The 20,594-nt window shown below is 36.9% G+C and overlaps 1 protein-coding gene and 1 long non-coding RNA gene across 2 annotated transcripts in view; both read right to left on the reverse strand.

Moving 5' to 3' along the window:
- Window positions 1-20,594, reverse strand: part of LOC101427658 (zinc finger protein 624-like) — a 195,797-nt gene that overhangs the window by 155,330 nt on the left and 19,873 nt on the right. The window contains exons 2-4 of the mRNA XM_071215524.1: window positions 19,888-20,014; window positions 15,211-15,339; window positions 12,723-13,738 (exon numbers count right to left, since the gene is read on the reverse strand). Coding sequence (XP_071071625.1) covers window positions 12,723-13,738; window positions 15,211-15,339; window positions 19,888-20,014 — 1,272 coding nt within the window. The remainder of the gene's footprint in view (window positions 1-12,722; window positions 13,739-15,210; window positions 15,340-19,887; window positions 20,015-20,594) is intronic.
- On the reverse strand, window positions 1,576-10,685 carry LOC139439044 (uncharacterized). Its single transcript, XR_011648888.1, has 2 exons — window positions 4,879-10,685; window positions 1,576-3,494 (listed from the first exon to the last, which is right to left on the reverse strand). It is a non-coding gene; the product is annotated as an uncharacterized lncRNA (long non-coding RNA).

Below are 20,594 nucleotides of genomic sequence, written 5' to 3' on the forward strand. Positions count from 1 at the left end.
AAAAACAGCACAGTATAGGCAAAAGATAGACAGATTGACCAATGGTACTGAATCGAGAACTCAGAAATAGACCCTCACATCTACAGTCAAGTGATTTTTTGACAAAGCTGTCAAGCCCTCCAGCTGAGCCAAAAGAGTCTATTCAACAAATATTGCTGAGAAAACTGGATATCAATATCCAAAAGAAAGAAAGAGGACCTGTATCTCACACCTTATACAAAAATTAACTCAAAATGGATCAAGGACCTAAATATAAAAGCAACAACCATAAAATTCCTGGAAGAAAATGTAAGAAAGCATCTTCAAGATCTTGTGGTAGGCAGTAGTTTCTTAAATCTTACACCCAAAGCACAAGTAACAAAAGGAAAAAGAGATAAATGGGTTCTCCTCGAAATTAAATCTTTTTTTGCACCTCAAAGGACTTTGTTAAAAGGGTGAAAAGACAGCTGGACTCAATGGGAGAAAATATTTGGAAATCACATATCTGATAAGGGTTTAGTATCTATGATATATAAAGTGACACTCAACAATAAAAAGACAAACTGCCTAATTAAAAAATGAGCCAAAAAAGTTGAATAGATATTTGTCTAAAGAAGAAATCCAAATGTTGGAAAAAACACACGAAAAAATGTCTGACATCACTAGTGATTACAGAAATGCAAATCAAAACTATGAGATATCTCTCATACCTGTAAGAATGGCCACTATTAAAAAGTCAGAAAACTACAAGTGTTGGAGAGGAGGTGGAGAGATAGGAATGCTTATTCACTGTTGGTGGGAATGTAGAATAGCATGGCCACTGTGGAGGACTGTTTGGCAGTTCATAAGGAAGTTGAATATAGATTTGCCATGTAATCCAACAATACCACTACTAGGTATATATTCAGAAGAACTGAGAGCAGTGATATGAACAGACATCTGCACACTGATGTTCATAGTGGTGTTAGTCATAATTGCCAAAAGATGGAAACAATCAGGTTTCTATCAACTGAAGAATAGATAAACAAATTGTGGTGTATACATGCAATGGAATATTATGCAGTTGAAAGAAGAAATGAAGTTGTGAAGCATTTGACAACAAGGATGAAACTGGAGATTATGTTGAGTGAAGCAAGCCAGACACAAAAGAATACCTATGATTGTGCTATTATGAACCTAATTATATGGTGTAAACTCATAGAGTTAATAACTAGAATATAGGTCACCAAAATATAGAATGAGGTTAGGGAATGGAAAGCTGAGGGTTAATTTGTGCAGAACTGATAAAAAAGGTTCTTTGCAAGTCTTTGGAAATGAATATAAACGGTGAAAAAACATCACAATGTTTGTAACTAGCAGTACAATTACATGGGTGAGACAGTGGTTGAAAGATAGTCTAAAGACATATATATTACTAGAAGGAAAGCTAAAAAATGTAAAATAGGACTGTATAACACAGTGAAACCATATATGAGATACGAATATGGATAATATTGCATATACAAGACTATTTACAAAATATAAATACAAATAAAGAGACAGAACCAGAAGAGCAGCTATGTATGGCAGGGGAAGCATAGAGAGACTGAGAGGTGATGAGGTTTTTCTTTTTTTATTATTATTATTGGAATAATGAAAATGCTCAAATAGTGATTGAATTGACAAATGCAAAACTGTAATTATAACAAATGCCATTGATTATGCACTTTGGCTGGATTGCATGCTTTGTTAATAAGTATCAATAAAATATATTTGCTTGCACACACACAAAAATATTTATGAAGTCCATTGCTTTTAGGATATAGTCCAAACTTAGGGTAGCATTCAAGGCTCTTCATGACCTGGCCTCATCCAGGTTATTTCCTGCTTTCCCCGAAAGAATCCTATGAGCTAGCCGTAAAAGATGCCGCGTCGCCCTAAACATACTCCATTCTTACCACGCCATGACTTTCTTCATGGTCTCTTAGAATGCCCTCTCCTACCGACTTCACCTTGGAAAACTTTCATTTTTCATTTAAGGCCCAAAACACCTGATTCTTCCTCTTAGTGAAACCAATACAGGAAGAATTAATTGTTCCCTCCTTTGTGTAAGGAATTCACAGCACTTCCCAAAGAGAGTTCCATGGAATACCTGTTGCAAAAAATGTAGCTATTAAGTATTATTTGAAAGAGGGTTCTCTGATGGAATACATTTGAAAAAATGACACGATAAACAAACCTTAACAGGTTTCTCTGCTACAGTCTTAAAAAATGCTGATGGACATTGTAAATCTGCTCTTTTTATAGTTCCCTTTCACAACTGGTGTTCTGTATAACATTCTTGGGAAAATACTGTAAAAGCTCATTGTCCATATCCATTCTTTTTGGAAGTGTTCCTAAATTGGAGCTTTTGGCAGCCATCTTCCCCAATTTTGTAGAGAAAATGAGGCCATGACAGAGGAAAACCAATGTAAGAGGAGAGCATAATAGACCCCTAAAACATGGACTGAGCCTCTGAACTCAGCCTTGTATGGAGACAATTCTACTTCCAGACTTTCTGATTACATGAACTTGAAGATTTTTTTCTTCCCTTGGCTAGTCTGAGCTGAATTTCTGTCATTTGTAACCAAAAGAGCCCTAATACAATAAAAGTTCTCTTTTAGTGGGCTATTTGCTCTTTGAGTATAGGGACTATGTCTTTCTACTTACCCCTTGAATCTGGAACATGGTAATTAGGCAATAAGTGTTTATTGATTTCTATGGATGTCTCCTGAATTGGATAATGGAGTTAAAGTTCTGAAAAGATGAGCACTGATTTAACGGACATCTGACTCCATTGTGGGTTGAATTGAAAATTAATATAGCCAAGATGAGAGATGCCAAGAAATTGATTGCAATTAATGGGTTCTTTTAACCCAAGTTATTATGAACTTGGCAAAATATCAAGAAAATAATTTAAGATTCATGGGGATCAACTACTTGGAGTCACAAACACATTTACTTTGTCTCAGAATTGTTACACACCTGTCCTCATCAGTAATGTTTAAAAGCTCTTCTGTTAGTATCAGATAAGGAGCTACTACACAGATCTTTTTTAAAAATATGTCATCAAACAATTTTATTCAAACTCATCATATGCACTTTCAACATCAATGTCTTTGTCAACACTAAATGAGTTTTTTTAAACTTTATTTTTAGTGAAATTTTAGATTACAGAAGAGCTACATCGAAAATATAGGGGATTCCCATATACAACCCACTCCCCCCAAGGTTTCCTCTAATAACAACATCTTTCATTAGTGTGGTACATTTGTTATACTTGATGAACAAATATTGAAGCACCATGGTCTATAGTTTACATTATGTTTTATACTTTGTACCATATACAATTTTATAGGTTTTGACAAAATGTATAATGGCCTGTAGTACACAGATCTTGAAAAGGCAGAATTTTCATACATAAGAGAGACTTAGGCCTTCATGACATAATTCCAGGAAGAATTACTGGCTGGTCCTCTTTTCAAAATCTTCAAACACTGCAAACAAAGCAGATTTACACCCTTACAGAGGTTGAATCTGAACACACAGGTTCTTGTTAGCAGAAATATTGGGATAGGGGACAGAATCATAAACAAGTCTGTCATTGGCAGTGCCACAGAAACATGACCTGAAACTAGAAATCTGATTCTATTAATGAGCATTTGAGTACCCATATGGGACATAATCATGTAAACATACAGTGTTATGAAGTACACATTAACATTTTCTGACATGTCTTAAAAACATCCATGTGTTTATAAGGAAGAAATACAGAAAGTTACACCTGCAGAGACTTCTACAATTGGCACCATTTTCCTCCACTAAAATGAAACAAATTGAAAACTGGAAATATGCCCACAAGACACAATGCAACTGTCAGAAAGATATAATAGGTCATCCAATTATTGTCTTCAATATCTTTTACACAAGAAAATCAAAACATCACTTTCCCTAGCAGAAGGCAACAAAAGAGAAAAGGGAAGATGACCTATTGCTACCCAATGACTTGAGAATTTTGGTTTGACTAGGCAGCCACTACCCAAGAGAAGCAACACTGTAAATATTAATAATATAGATTAAAGGAAAGAAAGCTCAGTAAATATTTGTCCAGGGAAAGACAGGAGAAGTCAAGAAACCTAGGGTTTATTCTCAATCACTATCTAGTGATCAGGAATAAGATGGATAATTCCTCTACAGCTCTACTCCTTTACAAAGTTAGCTGTTCTATTCTGAAGTCTATTCTGAAAATTCACTTTTGGTATTAGTGACAAAGACAGTAAGAAATAAGTTGTCAAGTTTCTTGGGAAACATGGTTTCAATTAAGGCTACATATTAATACTAGGAAACTGGGATACTGTTACCCCTGGAGGCTTTTGAAATACTTGAAACTAAATATAAGAGTTACAACCACTATTATCATTTCCTAAACAAGAATTGTAGATAAAATGGCAGTCCCTATAATTGCAATTTGGTATTGTACTACAGTACATAGCCTTTTGGAAATCCTTTCCTTTTCTCATCCATTATTTCCTCTGATCTCTTTTCCATTCTGTATCTCACCAAGAGTACTCCCTGGATTTTCTTAGAAAACAAACTTAACCTTCGGGAAAATAAGTACACTCAGTCATAGATTAACAGTAAAATCTGTGGCTTACTTAGAGCACTCTCATTTATTCATTCGACAAGCATTCATAGACCCTCCACTTGAGACAACACACTGGCTGAATAACAAAGATGAAAAAAATCAAAGTCTCTGCATCAAAAAGCTTTAGCGTCTGGGACTGGGCTCACAGCTTTTCCATTCACGGCATTTCCCCAGGACCCACAGTGCCAGCTAGGAAGGGGTTAGACTCCTGGCCTAGCGATGCAGATTTTACAAACCGTCCAAGCAGCAACAGGACAGCGCCTCCCCCAGTCTCGGCTTCACTACGGGGCGTCAATAGTCTGAGTAGGCTTTGTCATCCTGTGACCACGAATAGTCCCCCATCCCCACCCCCGTCCCGCTTCATCACAACTTTGCGGCTGAGATGTCACCGCCTCACGCTTCAGCAAATTTTGCATTGCCCAAGCCCTCTTGCGACTGCCCAGTGAAGGGCCGGTGACCCCGTGGCGTGGACACCGAGCTCGCCGCACGGGGAGGGCCCTCTGCGCTGCACTGGGTACGTGGGTGCAGCAGCCCATACCGGAAACTGAGCGACCGCCGGGGCAATGGCCTTAAACTGTACGGGCCACAGGAAAGCCCCGGCGTCGCGGCCCCCGCCGCAAAGGCCCCGCCTCCGGTCCTAGACGGAGACCCGGATCACCTCCCTTCAGCGGCCTTTGTCCTGAGGAGACGCAGGGCATCCTGGGAACTTGCCTTTTCCGCCACAGAGCACAGGTGCGGCTCGGCCTCCGCAGCGCCGCCTTCAGGCCAGAGCAGATAAGTGACTCTCAAAGCGTCCCCCAGCGCTTTCCATCCCGGAAGGGCGTCTTGGTCTCACTGGATCTCCGGACTGGGGAGAACTTTAAGGTTGGCTCGAAAATTAGTAGTTGTGTAAATTAGGGAACTGGGCCGTTTTTTCCGTTTTTTTTTTTTTTTTTTTTTTTCCATAATGTTTGCTACTCTAACCTGCCCCCTCATCAAAATGTAACTTTAGCTGTTATAGCACAACAATTCACAGCTTCATCCACTTCTCAGCCACTCACCTACTCTCGATGTTGGTTTTTAATGTTTCATGAAAGATTTAGGAAATATTGGACTCAGAGCAACTCTTTTAACTTTGCCATATGAAGAGGTAAAGGCAGGGGTCAGGCACATGTTATAATTCTTAGTCTTGCTGTGAGATGATATTTTAAGCAACTGCTTAATAAATGCTAGAGGGTGGCACTGGCCCCGGGGAGATTTACAATAATCAGATTGTAATGATCCAGATTCATCCTTAAAATCCAATTGAAGTGACCATCCGAAAAAAGACAGTGATGACCGACAGGCCTTCCTTGCTTTCCTGAGTCTATTTCCATTACCTCTTTTTAACTACTGAGCATTTTGTTTTTATTTTTCCTTAGCAGCGTCATTGAGATTCACATACTGTACAATTCACCTATTTAACGTGTACAATTCAATTTTCTTTAGTACATTCACAGAGTTTCACAATCATCATCACAGTCCATTTGAGAACAGTTTAATTACCCTCAAAAGGAAATCCAAAACCCTTTGTCTATCACCCACACTACACCCTCGCCCCCAGGCAGTAAGCAACCACTAATCTAGTTTCTTTTTTTATAGATGTCCCCATTCTGGACATTTCATTTGGATGGTATCGTATAGCATGTGTTCTTTTGTGACTGATTTCTTTCACTTAGCATGGTGTTTTCAAGGTTCATCCATTTTATGTCACATATTGGAACTTCATTTTTGGCTAATGAAATGGCTAATGAATGGCTAATATTGCACTGTATGTATACACCACATTTTAAAAAATCCATTCAGTTGTTGGATATTTGAGTTGTTTCTACTTTTTGGCAATCATGAATAAAGCTGCTTTAAACATTTGTGTACAAGTTTTTCCATGGATATGTGTTTTCATTTCTTTTTGGTATATACCTAGAAGTGGAATTTCTGTGTCATATGGAAACACTATGTTAATTGTCTGAGGAACTGCTAGACTGTTTTCCAAAGTGGTTGCACCAGTTTACATTCCTACCAGCAGTGCATGAGGGTTCTACTTTCTCCATATCTTTGTCAACAGTTGTTATTTTCTGTCCTTTTTATTATAGCTATTTTATGGATGTGAAGTGGTATCTTATTGTGGTTTTGCTTTGCACAGCCTATTGACTAATGATGCCCACAATGTTTTCATGAGCTTATTGGTCATGCCTATGTTTTCCTTGGAGGAATGTCCATTCAGATTCCTGCCCATTTTTAAATTGGGTTGTCTTTTTATTATCAGGTAGCAAGAGTTCTTTATATATTCTAAATATAAGTCTCTTAAATGTAGTGTTTTTAATCTATTGTACTGATACATATTAATTAAAAATTTAACCCATTCAAAGTGTACAGTCCATCCAAAGTGCACAATCAGTGGTATTTGGTATAATCACATGGTTGTGCATTACTCACTTTAATCATTATTAGAGATTTTCATTATTCCAATAATGAAAAACAAAAACAAAAAAAGCTCTACCCTTTAATAATCACCTCAATCTCTCTACGCTTTCCCGGCCATACATAGCTGCTATTCCCTTCTTTCTAATTTATTTGTATTTATATTTTGTATAGATGGAGTTAAAAAAAACATGTAGTAACTTTTGTCCAGTTTCTTTCACTTAGTTTATTTCCTTTTTTCACCCTATATGGAAGATTTTTAGCATATTACTATACTGTCCATATTTTGCTTTGGTTGGATTTTTGCCTGATATTAGTATCTTGTAACATTAATGTACAATTTCTCAGTTTCAAAGAATAAGTCTTATATATGCACTATTACCCATAGTCATATTTCACATGAGGTTGCACTATGCTCTACAGTTCCTTGTAACATTTTTTAAAGTTTACCTTTTAAATATAATTATTTGCAAATCTTTTCTGCTATCTTGTGGATTGACTTTTTACTTTCTTGGTGGTTTCCTTTGGTGGAAAAAAGTTTTGAATTTTGATGAAGTACAATTTATCTATTTTTTTCTTTTGATACATGTGCTTTTGAGTCATATCTAAGAATCCATTGCCAAATTCAAAGTCATGAAGATTTACCCGTTTCCTTTTGAAAGAAACAATTTTTTTTTTACATTTAGGACATTGATCTATTTGAGTTAATTTTTGTACATGGTGTGGGGCAAGTTTGATATTATTTATGAATTCCAAGAAGAGATATTGATTATATTTGTAAACTGAACTGTTCCTCTGGGCATGATACCTTTTGATTGTATTAAATTCAGAGGTTTCACTTTTATTAAATCAAGATTAGGGCTTTGATTTGACCATGTCATTAGGGTGTGCAGGGTTGTGTCTCTGCCTCATTGGTGGGCTATATAAACAGATGCTCAATCAAGAATAGGGAAGTAGATACATAGAGAAGAATACAGAGGAAGAGAGACAGCTCCTTAGACAGAAGAGAGACCCCAGGAAGAGAGATGAAGAGAAACCCTGAGAGAAGAGCCTTATGCCAACAAAAAGTTGACATTGGAAGAAGCTGGGACCACGGAGCCTTAAAAGGAAAGAAGGAAGGCTGAACCCTCGGAGACATCACCCACCATCTTGCTTCAGCACATGGCAAATGACTTTGGGTGAGAAAGTACCTCTTATGGTACATTTGAGTTGGACTCTTTAGGGCCTTGTGACTGTATGCTTCTACCCCAAATAAATACCCTTTATGAAAACCAACAGAATACCAGTACTTTGCATTAACACCCCTTTTGGCTGACTAAGGTAAGGGTCCATCTTCATTCCTTTGCATGTGGCTATCCAGTTGTCTCTGCATAATTTGCTGACAAAACTACTCTTTCCCCATTGAATGATCTTAACATTTTTGTGGAAAATCAGTTGATCAAAAATGGATGATCTATTCTGGACTCTTAATTCTGTTCCATTAATCTATATGTCTATTCTTTTGTCAATAACACACTGTTTCCATTAATTTAGCCTTGTAGTAAGTTTTAAAAATTGAAACATGTGACTCCTTGTGATGGTTAGGCTAATGTGTCAACTCAACCAGGTAATGGTGCCCAGTTGTTTGGTCAAGCAAGCACTTGGCTAATTGTAAAGGTGCACATTTTATGGACTTTAATCATTAGTGAGTTAATTGCATAGATAGCTGGTTACATCTACAATCAACTGAGGAGATTGCCATCAGCAGTGAGTGATGTCTCATCCAATCAGTTGAAGGCCTTAAAAGGAGAAGTGATTTCAGCATTCAGAGAGAGAATTCCCATCTCTATCTCAAACAGCCAGCATCTCTTGGGAACTCATTGAGGACCTTCATTGGAGCCCCTAGTTTGCAGCCTGCCCCACAGAATTTGGACTTGTGAATCTCCATGGTCACGTGAGACAATTTTATAAGATGTAATGCTATTTACAGATATTGCCTGTTGTTTGTTTCCCTAAAGAACCCTGACTAATTCAGTCCTCCTACTTCATTTTTCTAATTCAGGATTGTTTTGGCTATTCTTGGTCCCATGCACCTTCCATATGAGAATGAGCTCATACATTTTTTTACAAAGAAGTGAGCTGGGATTCTGATAGAGATTTTATTGAATCTGTAGGTCAATTTGGGACTATTTTTTTTTCTTCACAATGTTAACTCTTCCAATTCAAGAACATGGAATGAATGTTTTTCATTTACTTAGATCTTTTATTTTTTTCAACAATGTTTTATAATTCTTGGAATACAAGTTTTGTACTTCTTTTGTTAAATTTATTCCTAAGGATTTTATTCTCCTTGATTTTATCATAAGTGGAATCATTATGTAACTCCATTTTTTTGTTCATTGCAATTATATAGAAAGACAATTGAATTTTGTATATTGACCTTGAATCCTGCTGTCTTGCTGAACTTGTTTATAAGTTCCAGTAGATTTTAGGGATTCTTAGGATTTCTTATGTAAGATCATGTCATCTGAGAAAAAAGATTTAATTCTTCATTTCCATTCTAGAGCACTTTTATTTCTTTTTATTTTCTAATCATTTTGGCTAGACCCTCCAGTACAATGTTGAGTAGAACAAAAAGAAAACTTTCTTTTTAGAGGAACCTTGCCTTTGATGAGTCCCTCTGCCCAAACCCACATGACTTCCGGACTGAACATGAAGTTCTCTAACTGGAATTCGTTCTATTTGTCTTAACCTTGTCTAGCTTGGTCCTTACTGAAATAGGTTACATTTACAACAGCATCTTTAGCATCTCTTATAGGGTTGGTCTACTGGTGATAAACTACCTCATATTTTGTTTATCTGGGAATGTCTTAATTGCACCCTCATTTATGAAAGTCTGTTTTGACGGACATAGATCCTTGGTTGGAAGTTACTTGTTTTCAGCACTTTAAATATGTCAAACCATTGCCTTCTTGTCTCCTTGCCAGGTTTTCAGGTCTCCATCCTACCTGGTTTTTCCAAAGTTTAGGTTCTATTGAGCAAACTAATACATGTCTCAGCTTTAGTTTCCTTTCTGCTTCTTCCAAGTTGGGGCTAATTCCGTCCATTTCATTAGATTCCATTCTTGTAAAAAATTTTCTTTGTGAATTCTGTTGAAATTTCTCATTTTGATGTTCCCTCTGAATTCACTTCAATTTCAAGGCTTGAATGATCTCTTTATTATTATTTTTAATATGGTATTTAAAGGCAGAAGAGACAGATATGTACCTGTGCTTAGTTTTTAAATATTTTTTTTAGCTTCTATCTTGAATCAAGACAGTAACTGTACTTTTGTGAATGGGATCTATTTTGCTACGTATAGTAGTTAGTGGATTCTCTTGGATGTACCAAGTGTAGTGTATACTACACTAATGTAGTATAATGCATTCCATGTAAAATAATGATACATACAGAGACCATTGTCTTCTTAACTTTAATGGGAATGTTTGGTTTTTTTAAACCATCCTTTCCATTTAATATGATATTCACTGTTGAGTCAGATTTTTATTCCTTTGTAGTCAGTAAGATTTTCCATTTTAAATGACTATAGGCATTCTTCCTTATTCTTGAAGTTCAGGGATTTCACGAGGATATCTCTGCATTGGTTTTTCTTTTCAGGGATTTTGGAAAGGATAGGAAAGGAAGTTGAATCTGTACTTATGACACTCCTTTGCCGGAAGTCCCTCTGTTCTTCAAACACCACTGTTAAATTTTTTTCCATTTTTAGTATCAGTAGCCTGGGGCACTTTAGTTTAGTTGGAATTTACCCTTTCTCTGTCAAGTTCTTTCAAAATACTTACAGTGGTTAACAAAACTCCTAACGGTAGCATCTCTTACTAATTCTGCGATCCTTCATTTATTAACAGGCAATATGTGAGAACTCCAAACTAGAAATGCTGGTATTTAGTCTCCTTCAAAGTCTTGTATGAGTTCATTATAGCATCCTTCTACTCCATTTTCCCATACCAGTGGTATTCATATGTAGCAGGCCCCCATCTCTTTTTTCCTTAAGTTGAATTTACTCTATCCATTTGCTTTGTTAGGTCTGCTACCCAGAGAACACAAATGACATCACCATGAGTCTCTGAGTAATTATAAAGTTGCCTAAACAACAATCTCCTAATAAAACCTTTGTTACTGTCCCACCATTTGAGGCAAGAGGACACACCACCTATAAAGGTCTGTTTTTGGTCCCCTAAAATTTAAGAAATTAATACCCCAAATTCCCGTTCTTCTTAAGACTGAGGGCTACTTTGCTGAAGCCAGGACTATTCAGTGTTTTCCAAAATGAGTCCTGAACAACTCTTGTTTTACAGGATGTAGTATGTGTTTTATTGGGGGGAAAAATCAAATATATTCAGAATATACTGCACATTATATCTCACCCTGTCGATTCACAATGTACAGAAATATATTTCAGACTCTGTGGTGGAGGGGGCACTGTTCAACTTTCAACTAACTAGCCATATAATAGTTTTTTGAATACTATCTTGGGAGTCAATGTTCCAAAGAAAACCATTTTTGAAATATCATTGTAGAGTAATATTTATTATAGCTTACTGCCAATCTCATTTTCTGTCTTCCTTAAGAATTTATATTCTGCCTTTGTTTTTACATGAACATGAACCCTCTGAAAGTCAAGAGTTCCTTGTCTGGAGTACAAATCTGCCCCTAGTGTATAAAAATTTGGTGCTTGCACAATATTCATCTTTTTTCTAGAATTCTACTTGTACCACAATTATTCCTGAAATTTGCTTAAAAATACACCACACTAAACTTTTTGCCTGTAATCTGTCGATAAAGCCATCAATCTTCTTTATTTTTACCTTTAATCAGCTTTTAATTATCTGCTTAGATATTCATTCTTGGGAATTTCATTCAGTCTCTCAACTTCTAATAGCATCTTTACTCTAGAACCACCATATCTATATTTCCTGCAACAATCTCTTGCCCAAGTTCTAGTTCCATACTTCTTATCACCTTAAGTTTTATGTTTGTTGAACTCTGATTAGCCAAATTTTGCTGAAATTGTCGGCTTTTCCTTAGGGGGAACTATGCATAATCACTATGGAACCTATGGTGAAACATCAGCATTCATATAAACAGACACACTAAAATTTAAACAACTTGTTTTATTTTTATCAGTTTCAAAATAAATGAATCAATACCACATCCACTATTATGTCAGCACCTGCAATGAAAATGACTGGACTTAAACCCACAGTTTAGTATCATATGCTGGTGGGGAAAAAAGGCAGAACTGACAGTTAACAGCCACATTCATCCCTTCAGCTTTGAGAATGCTTCTGAAGGATTCATTCTGCCTTAATTCAAGCTAGGATTTCAGAGCTGCCTTAGCACTGGGGGAAGGGATGGTGGTGGAAATTACAACTTAATATGATAGAAAGAGAATATATCCCTTTTTATCAATGGATAGTAAATAGAATTGGTTGTTTAATAGGAGAAAATCCTTTGTGGTTTCTCATATTCCTAACTAGTATTACATTCTTGCTCAAAAAGGGACCCTGACCTAAAATCTGTCTACCAGTTGGGATTAGGTAATGCTATGGCGTCTCAAGCAATGTAAATTCTGTTCCATGCATAGAAAACCTACTCTCCCTCAACTCCAATCAGCCTCTATCATTGCCAAGAGTTGGCTAAGCCTTTTCTTCTTAATGTCAGCACTACAAGATTTTGTGTGCCATCTGATGTGTTCAGTAAGTTCAGACTTATCAGTGAAGCCCTTGCCACAATCCCCACAGGAAAATGGCCTCTCAAGCCTATGTACATGCTGATGGCTAAGCATGAATCTCTTTTCACGGAAGTTTTTATCACACTCGGGGCACTGGAAGGGTCTCTCTCCTGTGTGCAATCTGAAATGTGCAGTGAGTTGACATCGACTAATAAAGCCCTTGCCACATTCCCCACAAGAAAACGGCCTCTCCTTGCTGTGGGTGAGCTGGTGAGCCTTCACAGCGCCCTTCATGCGGAAGCTCTTGTCACACTGGGGGCATTGGAAAGGCCTTTCCCCACTGTGCACTCTCAGGTGGTCACGGAGATTGTAAGGGTAGATAAAGCATCGGCTACATTCACTGCAAGAAAATAGCTTCTTTCTGGTATGTCTGTGCTGGTAAGTCAAATCATATTTTGGGTACTTAAGGGGCTTATCATCTGCATGCAAGCCACCCAGGTGGAAATTCTTCTTGAGTTTAAGACACTGCAAGGCCCTTTCTCCTGTGTGTGCTCTGAAGTGGGTGGCCAGCTGAGAACTTGTGGGGAAGCACTTATTGCACTCAGGGCAAGAGAATGGCCTATCCCCACTGTGGTCATGCTGGAGAGCCTCTGTGTCCTCACTCAGGAGGAAGCTGTCATCACAATTAGGGGACTTGGATAGCTTCTGTCCTGATTGCACATTGGAGAGCTCAGACTTCTGAGACAAGGCTACATTGCATGCTGGACAGGAGGCTGGCCTCTCTCCACTGTTTTGGCACTGGTGCACCTGCATGTTGTTCTTCTGGAAAAGTATCTTGGTGCATTTGTGATCCATTAAGGGTTTAAAGGAATACTGGCTAGGAAGATGGTCTAATTGGAAATGGCATTTAATTTCTCCTGATGTTATAGGTTGTTGGCTTCCTGAAACTGAAAGCAAAATTTCATTCAGTATTCATGTTAATGCCGTAGCGTGATAAGGATTTATGTCACCAGTAAACTGGTCCCTGACAGTGACTTTTTTTTATTTTTTAGCCTTCTATTAGCTTTTATTTTATTAAATATATTTTAAATTTATTTTTAAAAGATACATAGATCACACAAAATGTTACATTAAAAAATATAGGAGGATGGTCCACTGGGTAGAACATGGGAGAGTGTGGGCTATGATGTGGACCATTGACCATGAGGTGCAGCGGTGCTCAGAGATGTATTCACCAAATGCAATGAATGTCTCGTGAGGATGGAGGAGATTGTTGCTATGGGGGGAGGAGTGGGGTGAGGGGAGTGGGGGGTATATGGGGACCTCATATTTTTTGAATGTAATATTAAAAAAATAAAGACAAAAAAATATATAGGAGGTTCTCATATGCTCCACTTCCCACATCCCCCACTTTTTCCACATCAATGACTTCTTTCATTAGTGTGGTACATTCATTGCAATTGATGAATACATTTTGGAGCACTGCTACACAGCATAGATTATCATTTACATTGTAGTTTCCACTATCTCCCAGTCCATTCAGTTGGTTATGGTGGGGTATATAATGTCCTGCATCTGTCCCTGCAATGTCAGTTAAGACAACTCCAAGTCCCAAAAATGCCCCCATATCACACCTTCTTTCCCTTTCCCTGCCTTCAGCAACTTCTGTGGCCACTGACAGTGACCTTTGATGACCTGGAAATCCAGCTTCCACAGAACTACACAATCATATACGTATCAGTGTAGTTTTGTTTCATGATAAAAAGGAATTTGATGACAGCCTGCTGAACCTAAACTGAACAGACATATCTTAGAATCCTAATTTCTTGGAATAATGCTCCCATTTGGCTTTCTCTTTCCCTACTTTAATACTTATCCCTAAGAATCTAAAAATCTCAGACTCTTCCTTTATGACAAGCGACAAAAGAAGTGAGCCAAGTGTTCAGCATTCAAAGTGAGGTGACAGTCTCCAGATAGGAAGGAAACAATTTTGGTCACAAGAGTCTATATAAACAGTCCCTGAGTTTGGTCTTTTCCCAACTACTAATAAGAATACCTTACATTTCTTGAACTCTTACTATATGCCAGGAAGCATTATAACTTGTTACATATATTAACCCACTGTATCCTCATGACAATCCTATAATGTAGTATTTTTATTGTTTTCATTTTATAAATCAAGAAATCAAAATACCAAGAGGTATTGAATAACTTGTCCAAGGTCATCCAGAATCTACTCCTACCCACTATGATTACTGTCTTTCTCTAGAAGTCAAGATACCAGAAGTCAAACCTTAGTCTGGTCAAATAGGATGATAAGATCAGAGACATGAGATTAAGAAATTTCAGTGTCACATCTTAATTAAGGGCAGGGCCCTGCTTTCTTAACTTTGACCCCAAAACAGCTGCCCCTCAGTACCTGGATCAAAATGCATATCAGCAGAGGAACAAATGATGTTTTCTGATTTCTGTGATTCTTCCCAATTTCTTAAGGGATCTCTCACTTGTTCAATCCAGGATATTATTTCCGGTTTGGGAATTCCATCATCTGCATAGCAAAATCAGACAGGGTAATTAGGTTTCCTTGAGTACTAAATTTAAAGCATACTGAGATGTTCGAAATTTCTCAAAATTCATGCCTGTGGCAACATATGAGAAGAGATGTAAACAAATAGTGGGTTATAGGTTTACAGAAAGAGGATCAAAATTGTGTGCACAATAACAGTGCTTACTAATTCATCTGAACCCATTAGAGCAGTTGTGGTCCTTAAATTTTGTCATGGTCTCTATTTATCTAACAATGCAACAATAGGCCAAGTATTGTATGATTCCATTTATATGAAATATCTAGAACAGGCAAATCTATAGGAACATAAAATAGATTAGTAATTGCTAGGATGGGGAGGAGTGGAGAATAGGGAACAATTGCTGATGGGTACAGGGTTTCTTTTTGGGTTGATAAAGATATGCTGAAATTAGATAGTGGTGATGGTTGCACAACTCCATTATTATATGAAAATTCTACACTTTAAATTGGTGAATTGTATGGTATGTGAATTATATCTCAACAACACTGTTATAAAAATTTATTTTTATTAAAATCACTGTTATAGAAAGTTTGGGGAAAGGAAAAAATAAGCCTCACTATCTTAATACAATAATGAGTGCAACTTTTTGTATATTCCCTCCCAAGTTTATCCTATAAACACTAAAAATCATTTGAATTGTACTATATATGATACCATATATGCTCATAATATATTGCTATGGAAGAGCAGGCCACAAAGAAGTATTTCAATTATGATATAATTTTTATAAATATTTTTACATGCATATCATAAAAACCTTGAAAGAGCTATACAAATATACCAAGATGGTTATTTCCGGGGAGTAATTGTGGGTAATTTTTACTTTCTCTTTAAATGTATTACCTATTTTTATATTGAGCATGAATTCCTTTTCTAATCTGAAAAAGAATGAAGCAATTTTATTATATTTTTTGTAAATTAAATATACATTTTGTCATCTTGTTAGTCTCCTCACTTGTTTTTTGTTTCATTTAAAAAATTGTATTAAGTATATCATTCATACATGAACATACATAAACAATAAATGTGTAGTAAGAGTTGTGAAGTAGTAAGAGTTGTGAACTCACAACTCTTACTATAACATCATACAGGGCTCCCATATATCACACCACCAACAATACCTTGCATTGTTGTGCAACATTTCTAACAAATTATGAAAGAGCCCTATCAAAGTATTACTACTAAATATAGTCCATATCTGACGTTTGGTGTCATTTTCCCCCAACCCACCCTATTATGTTTTTTTGTACATAAACCATACAAGTTATCTAAAGTGTACAGTCAGTGGAATTTGGTATAATCATAGAGTTGTGCATTCGCCACTTCAGTCAATATTAGAGCATTTTCATTACTCCAAAACAAAACAAAACCACTATCATACCCATATGTTAGCACTACTAATTACATATCTTATGATGTGTTTTCACCATTTCTGTTCATTTCCAGACACCTTTTTACCAATTCTGCACTGATTAAACCTCAGCTCTCCATTCTCTTAAGCACATACTTTTTTTGGTGAATTACAGTTTAGCTATTAACTCCATGAATTTGCTCATTATATTTAGTTCATAATAGCAAAGTCATACAATATTTGTCCTTTTGTGCCTGGCTTGCTTCACTCAACAAATGCCCTCCAGGTTCATCCATGTTGTCATATGCTTCACAGCTTCATTTCTTCTTATAGCTGAATAATATTCCATCATATGTATATACTATACTTTGTTTATCTATTCATTATTTGATGGACACCTGGGTTGTTTCCAGCTTTGGCAATTGTGAGTAATGTTGCTATGAACACTGATGTGCAGAGATCTGTTCCTATCAGTGCTCTCAGTTTTCTGGGTATATACCTAGTAGTTGTATTGCCGGGTCACATGGTAGATCTATATCTAACTCCCTTAGGACCCACCAGACAGACTTCCACAGTGGCTGCACCATTCTACATTCCCCAAAACAATGAATAAGTGTTCCTATCTCTGCACATCCTCTCCAACAGTTGCAGTTTTCTGTTTTTTAATAGTGGCCATTCTAGTAGGTATGAAATGATATCTCATAGTAGCTTTGATTTACATTTCCCCTAATAGCCAGTGTTGTTGAACATTTTTTCATGTGTTTCTTCACCATTTGTATTTCTTCTTTAGAAAAATGTGTTCATTTATTGGAAGGCTAAACATCATGAAGATGTCAGTTCTACCCAAATTGATTTATAGATTCAATGCAAGACCAATCAAAATTCAAACAGCTTACTGTACAGAAACAGAAAAGTCAATTTACCAAATTTATTTGGAAAGAAAGAGGTCCTAGTAGCCAAAACATCCTAAAAAGGAAGAGCAAAGTCAGAGGACTCATGCTCCCTGAACTTCAAGGGTATTATAAAGCTACAGTGGTCAAAACAGTAGGGTTTTGGCATAAATATAGACATATTGATCAATGGAATTGAATTGAGAGTTAAGAAATATACCCTCCCTTTTATGGTAAACTGATTTTTGATAAGCCTACCAAGTTCATTTTTTTGGGACAGAACAGTTTCTTCAACAAATGGTGCTGGGAAAACTGGATATCTTTAACCAAAATAATGAAATTCTATATAAGAATTAACTCAAAAAGGATCAAAGACCTAAACATAAATGCCAGGATGATAAAACTCTAGAAGCTAATGTAGGGAAATATGTACAAGACCTTGTAGTAGGTGGGGGTCTCTTAAACCTTACACTCAGAGCACAAGCAACAAAAGAAAAAATTGATAAATGGGACTGCCACAAAATGAAACACTTCTGCACCTCCAAGGGCTTTGTGAGGAGGTTGAAAAGGCAGCCTACTCAATGGGAGAAAATATTTGGAAATTATATCCAAATATTACATGCAACAAGGGTCTAATATCCAAGATACATGTAAAGAAATGCTACAATTCAAAATATAAAGACAAAAGACCCACTTGTTTTTAATGCATGATAGTATTCTATTAGAATAAACCAATCCATCCTTTAATGTCAGACCATTAAGTCACTTCAAATTTTAACTATATGTATTGATTTCTAGCTATCAGTAACAATGAAAAACTTTATGCCTGCGTATGCATACCTCCATCCCCTCTCCCACAGCAATATTATTAAGAGTCACTTATTAACAGCCAGTTCATAGGGGTTCAATTTAAAGGAGATGGCAGTGGCAAAAATTCAGTCAAAAGGATTTAAAAAAACAGTGCTTTCATTTCTTGTTAAAAATATTTCTACCATAGAAAAAAACAAGGCTATTAGAAAAATAGCTGGGTTCATCTAACTTCGCCAAATCTTACCATGTTGACACACTTGCTTTAGATTTTTTAAAAAGATAGAACATTATGGACAAGAACTTACACTCCTCTCCAGAGGTAATCACTACCTTAAATCTGGATAGTGAACATTCCCATTCATGTTTTTCTTTTTAAATATATATATATGAATAAACAAATACTGTATGCTGGTTTTAGAGTTTGCACAAATCATACTGTATCATTCTACATTTTGCTTTTTCTCTTCAAATTATTTTTCAAATTTCCTCCATTTTGAAACAAATCAGGTTCATTCATCTGAGTATTTTCTTATATGAACCTATAACAATTTAATTTGTCTTTTTTCTGTTCATTGACATGCTTCTATGATCATATGCACAAGACTTTATAGGTCTGCATGTGAATTACTTGGTTATAGGACAATCCTGTCTTTGAGTTTAAGTATGTGTTACAAAATTGCTCTCCAAAGTGGCTGTACTAATTTGCAATCACACTAGCAGAACATAATGTTTGATAAATAAAAATATGTATAAAAACCAAATAAGCAAAAAGACCATATCCATTACCCAAACCACCTAAAGATATCTGCGGTTAAACACCTCACTATATAGCTTTGAAAAATCTCATTCCAGGAAAGAATAATATTAGCTTTTCTGATGTAAAGAGACCCTACTGTGAAAATTGAGAGGTTGGCTTAAGATATACAGGGTACTTTATGGATATGAGCTAGGCATGCTCCTATATGGAAAATCATGGCAACAGAAGAGTATATAATTGTTTTAGTTTGTCAAAGGACTGCCAAAGCAAAGTACCAGAAATGTGTAGTTTTTTATAAAGGTTATTTATTTGGGGTTAGAGCTTAGTTCCAAGGCTGTGAAAAGTCCAACTCAAGGCACTATAGGAGGTGCTTTCTCACCAAAGTGAGCTGCCATGTATTAAGCAAGATGGTGGGTGACCTCTGTCTGGTCTCTGCCTTCCCCTCCAGACTACTTTTCTCAGGCTCAGCTGCTCTGCTTTCTACCTGATTTCAGCTGCAAGCTATCAGGCATAAGGCTTGTCTCCTCTTGAGCTGCTTCTAGGTATGCTTATAGAAGTATTAACACAAGAATATGGGGTAAAAATACATTTCTGGGTAATTTCTGAGAAATCTTGCTAGCTGACATGCAGGAGAATCAAGTGACTGAGACCTCTTAAAGGATCCACTTCCATGACTTACACAACATTGACTATTTCTTACCTAGGGAAACAAGGGTTTCATAATTGGTTTTCATTACATGCTGGTAAAGCTCCTTCTGCCATGCCTCCAGGTTCTGCCATTCTTGCTGTGTGAAATAAATGGCAACATCCTCAAAAGTAAGAAGTAACTGAAATGATAAACATAATACATATACAAATAATTCCTTCAAAATTACTCCAGCTTCTTCTCATCACTAATTTAAAAGACATTTGTAGTAGACACTTTTTGTTGGTTCAGCAGTTTCCTCCTTGGGGAACTGCTCCTTTCCCTACTCAATCATTTGGTGGTTGTTTTGTTTTTAAAGATTTATTTTTTTATTCCCCCCACCCCCATTCCCCCCAGTTGTCTGCTCTCTGTGTCCATTCACTGTGTGTTGTTCTGTGTCTGCTTGTATTCTCATTAGGTGGCTCTAGGAACTGATCCTAGGACCTTCTGGAGTAGGAGAGAGGCAATTACTCTCTTGTGCCACCTCATCTCCCTGTTCTGCTATGTCTTCTTATTTTCTCTCCTCTGCATCTCTTGTGGCATCATCTTGTTGCACCAGCTCTCCGCATCAGCCAGCACTCCTGTATGGGGCAGCTGTCCTGCACAGGGTGGCACTCTGTGTGGGCCACCTCACCACATGGGCCAGCTTGTCCTCACTAGGAGTCCCTGGGCATCGAACCCCAGATCTCCTATATAGTAGATGGGAGCCCAATTGGTTGAGC

Source organism: Dasypus novemcinctus, chromosome 5, assembly GCF_030445035.2.
Source record: "Dasypus novemcinctus isolate mDasNov1 chromosome 5, mDasNov1.1.hap2, whole genome shotgun sequence".
NCBI classification, from domain to species: domain Eukaryota; kingdom Metazoa; phylum Chordata; class Mammalia; order Cingulata; family Dasypodidae; genus Dasypus; species Dasypus novemcinctus.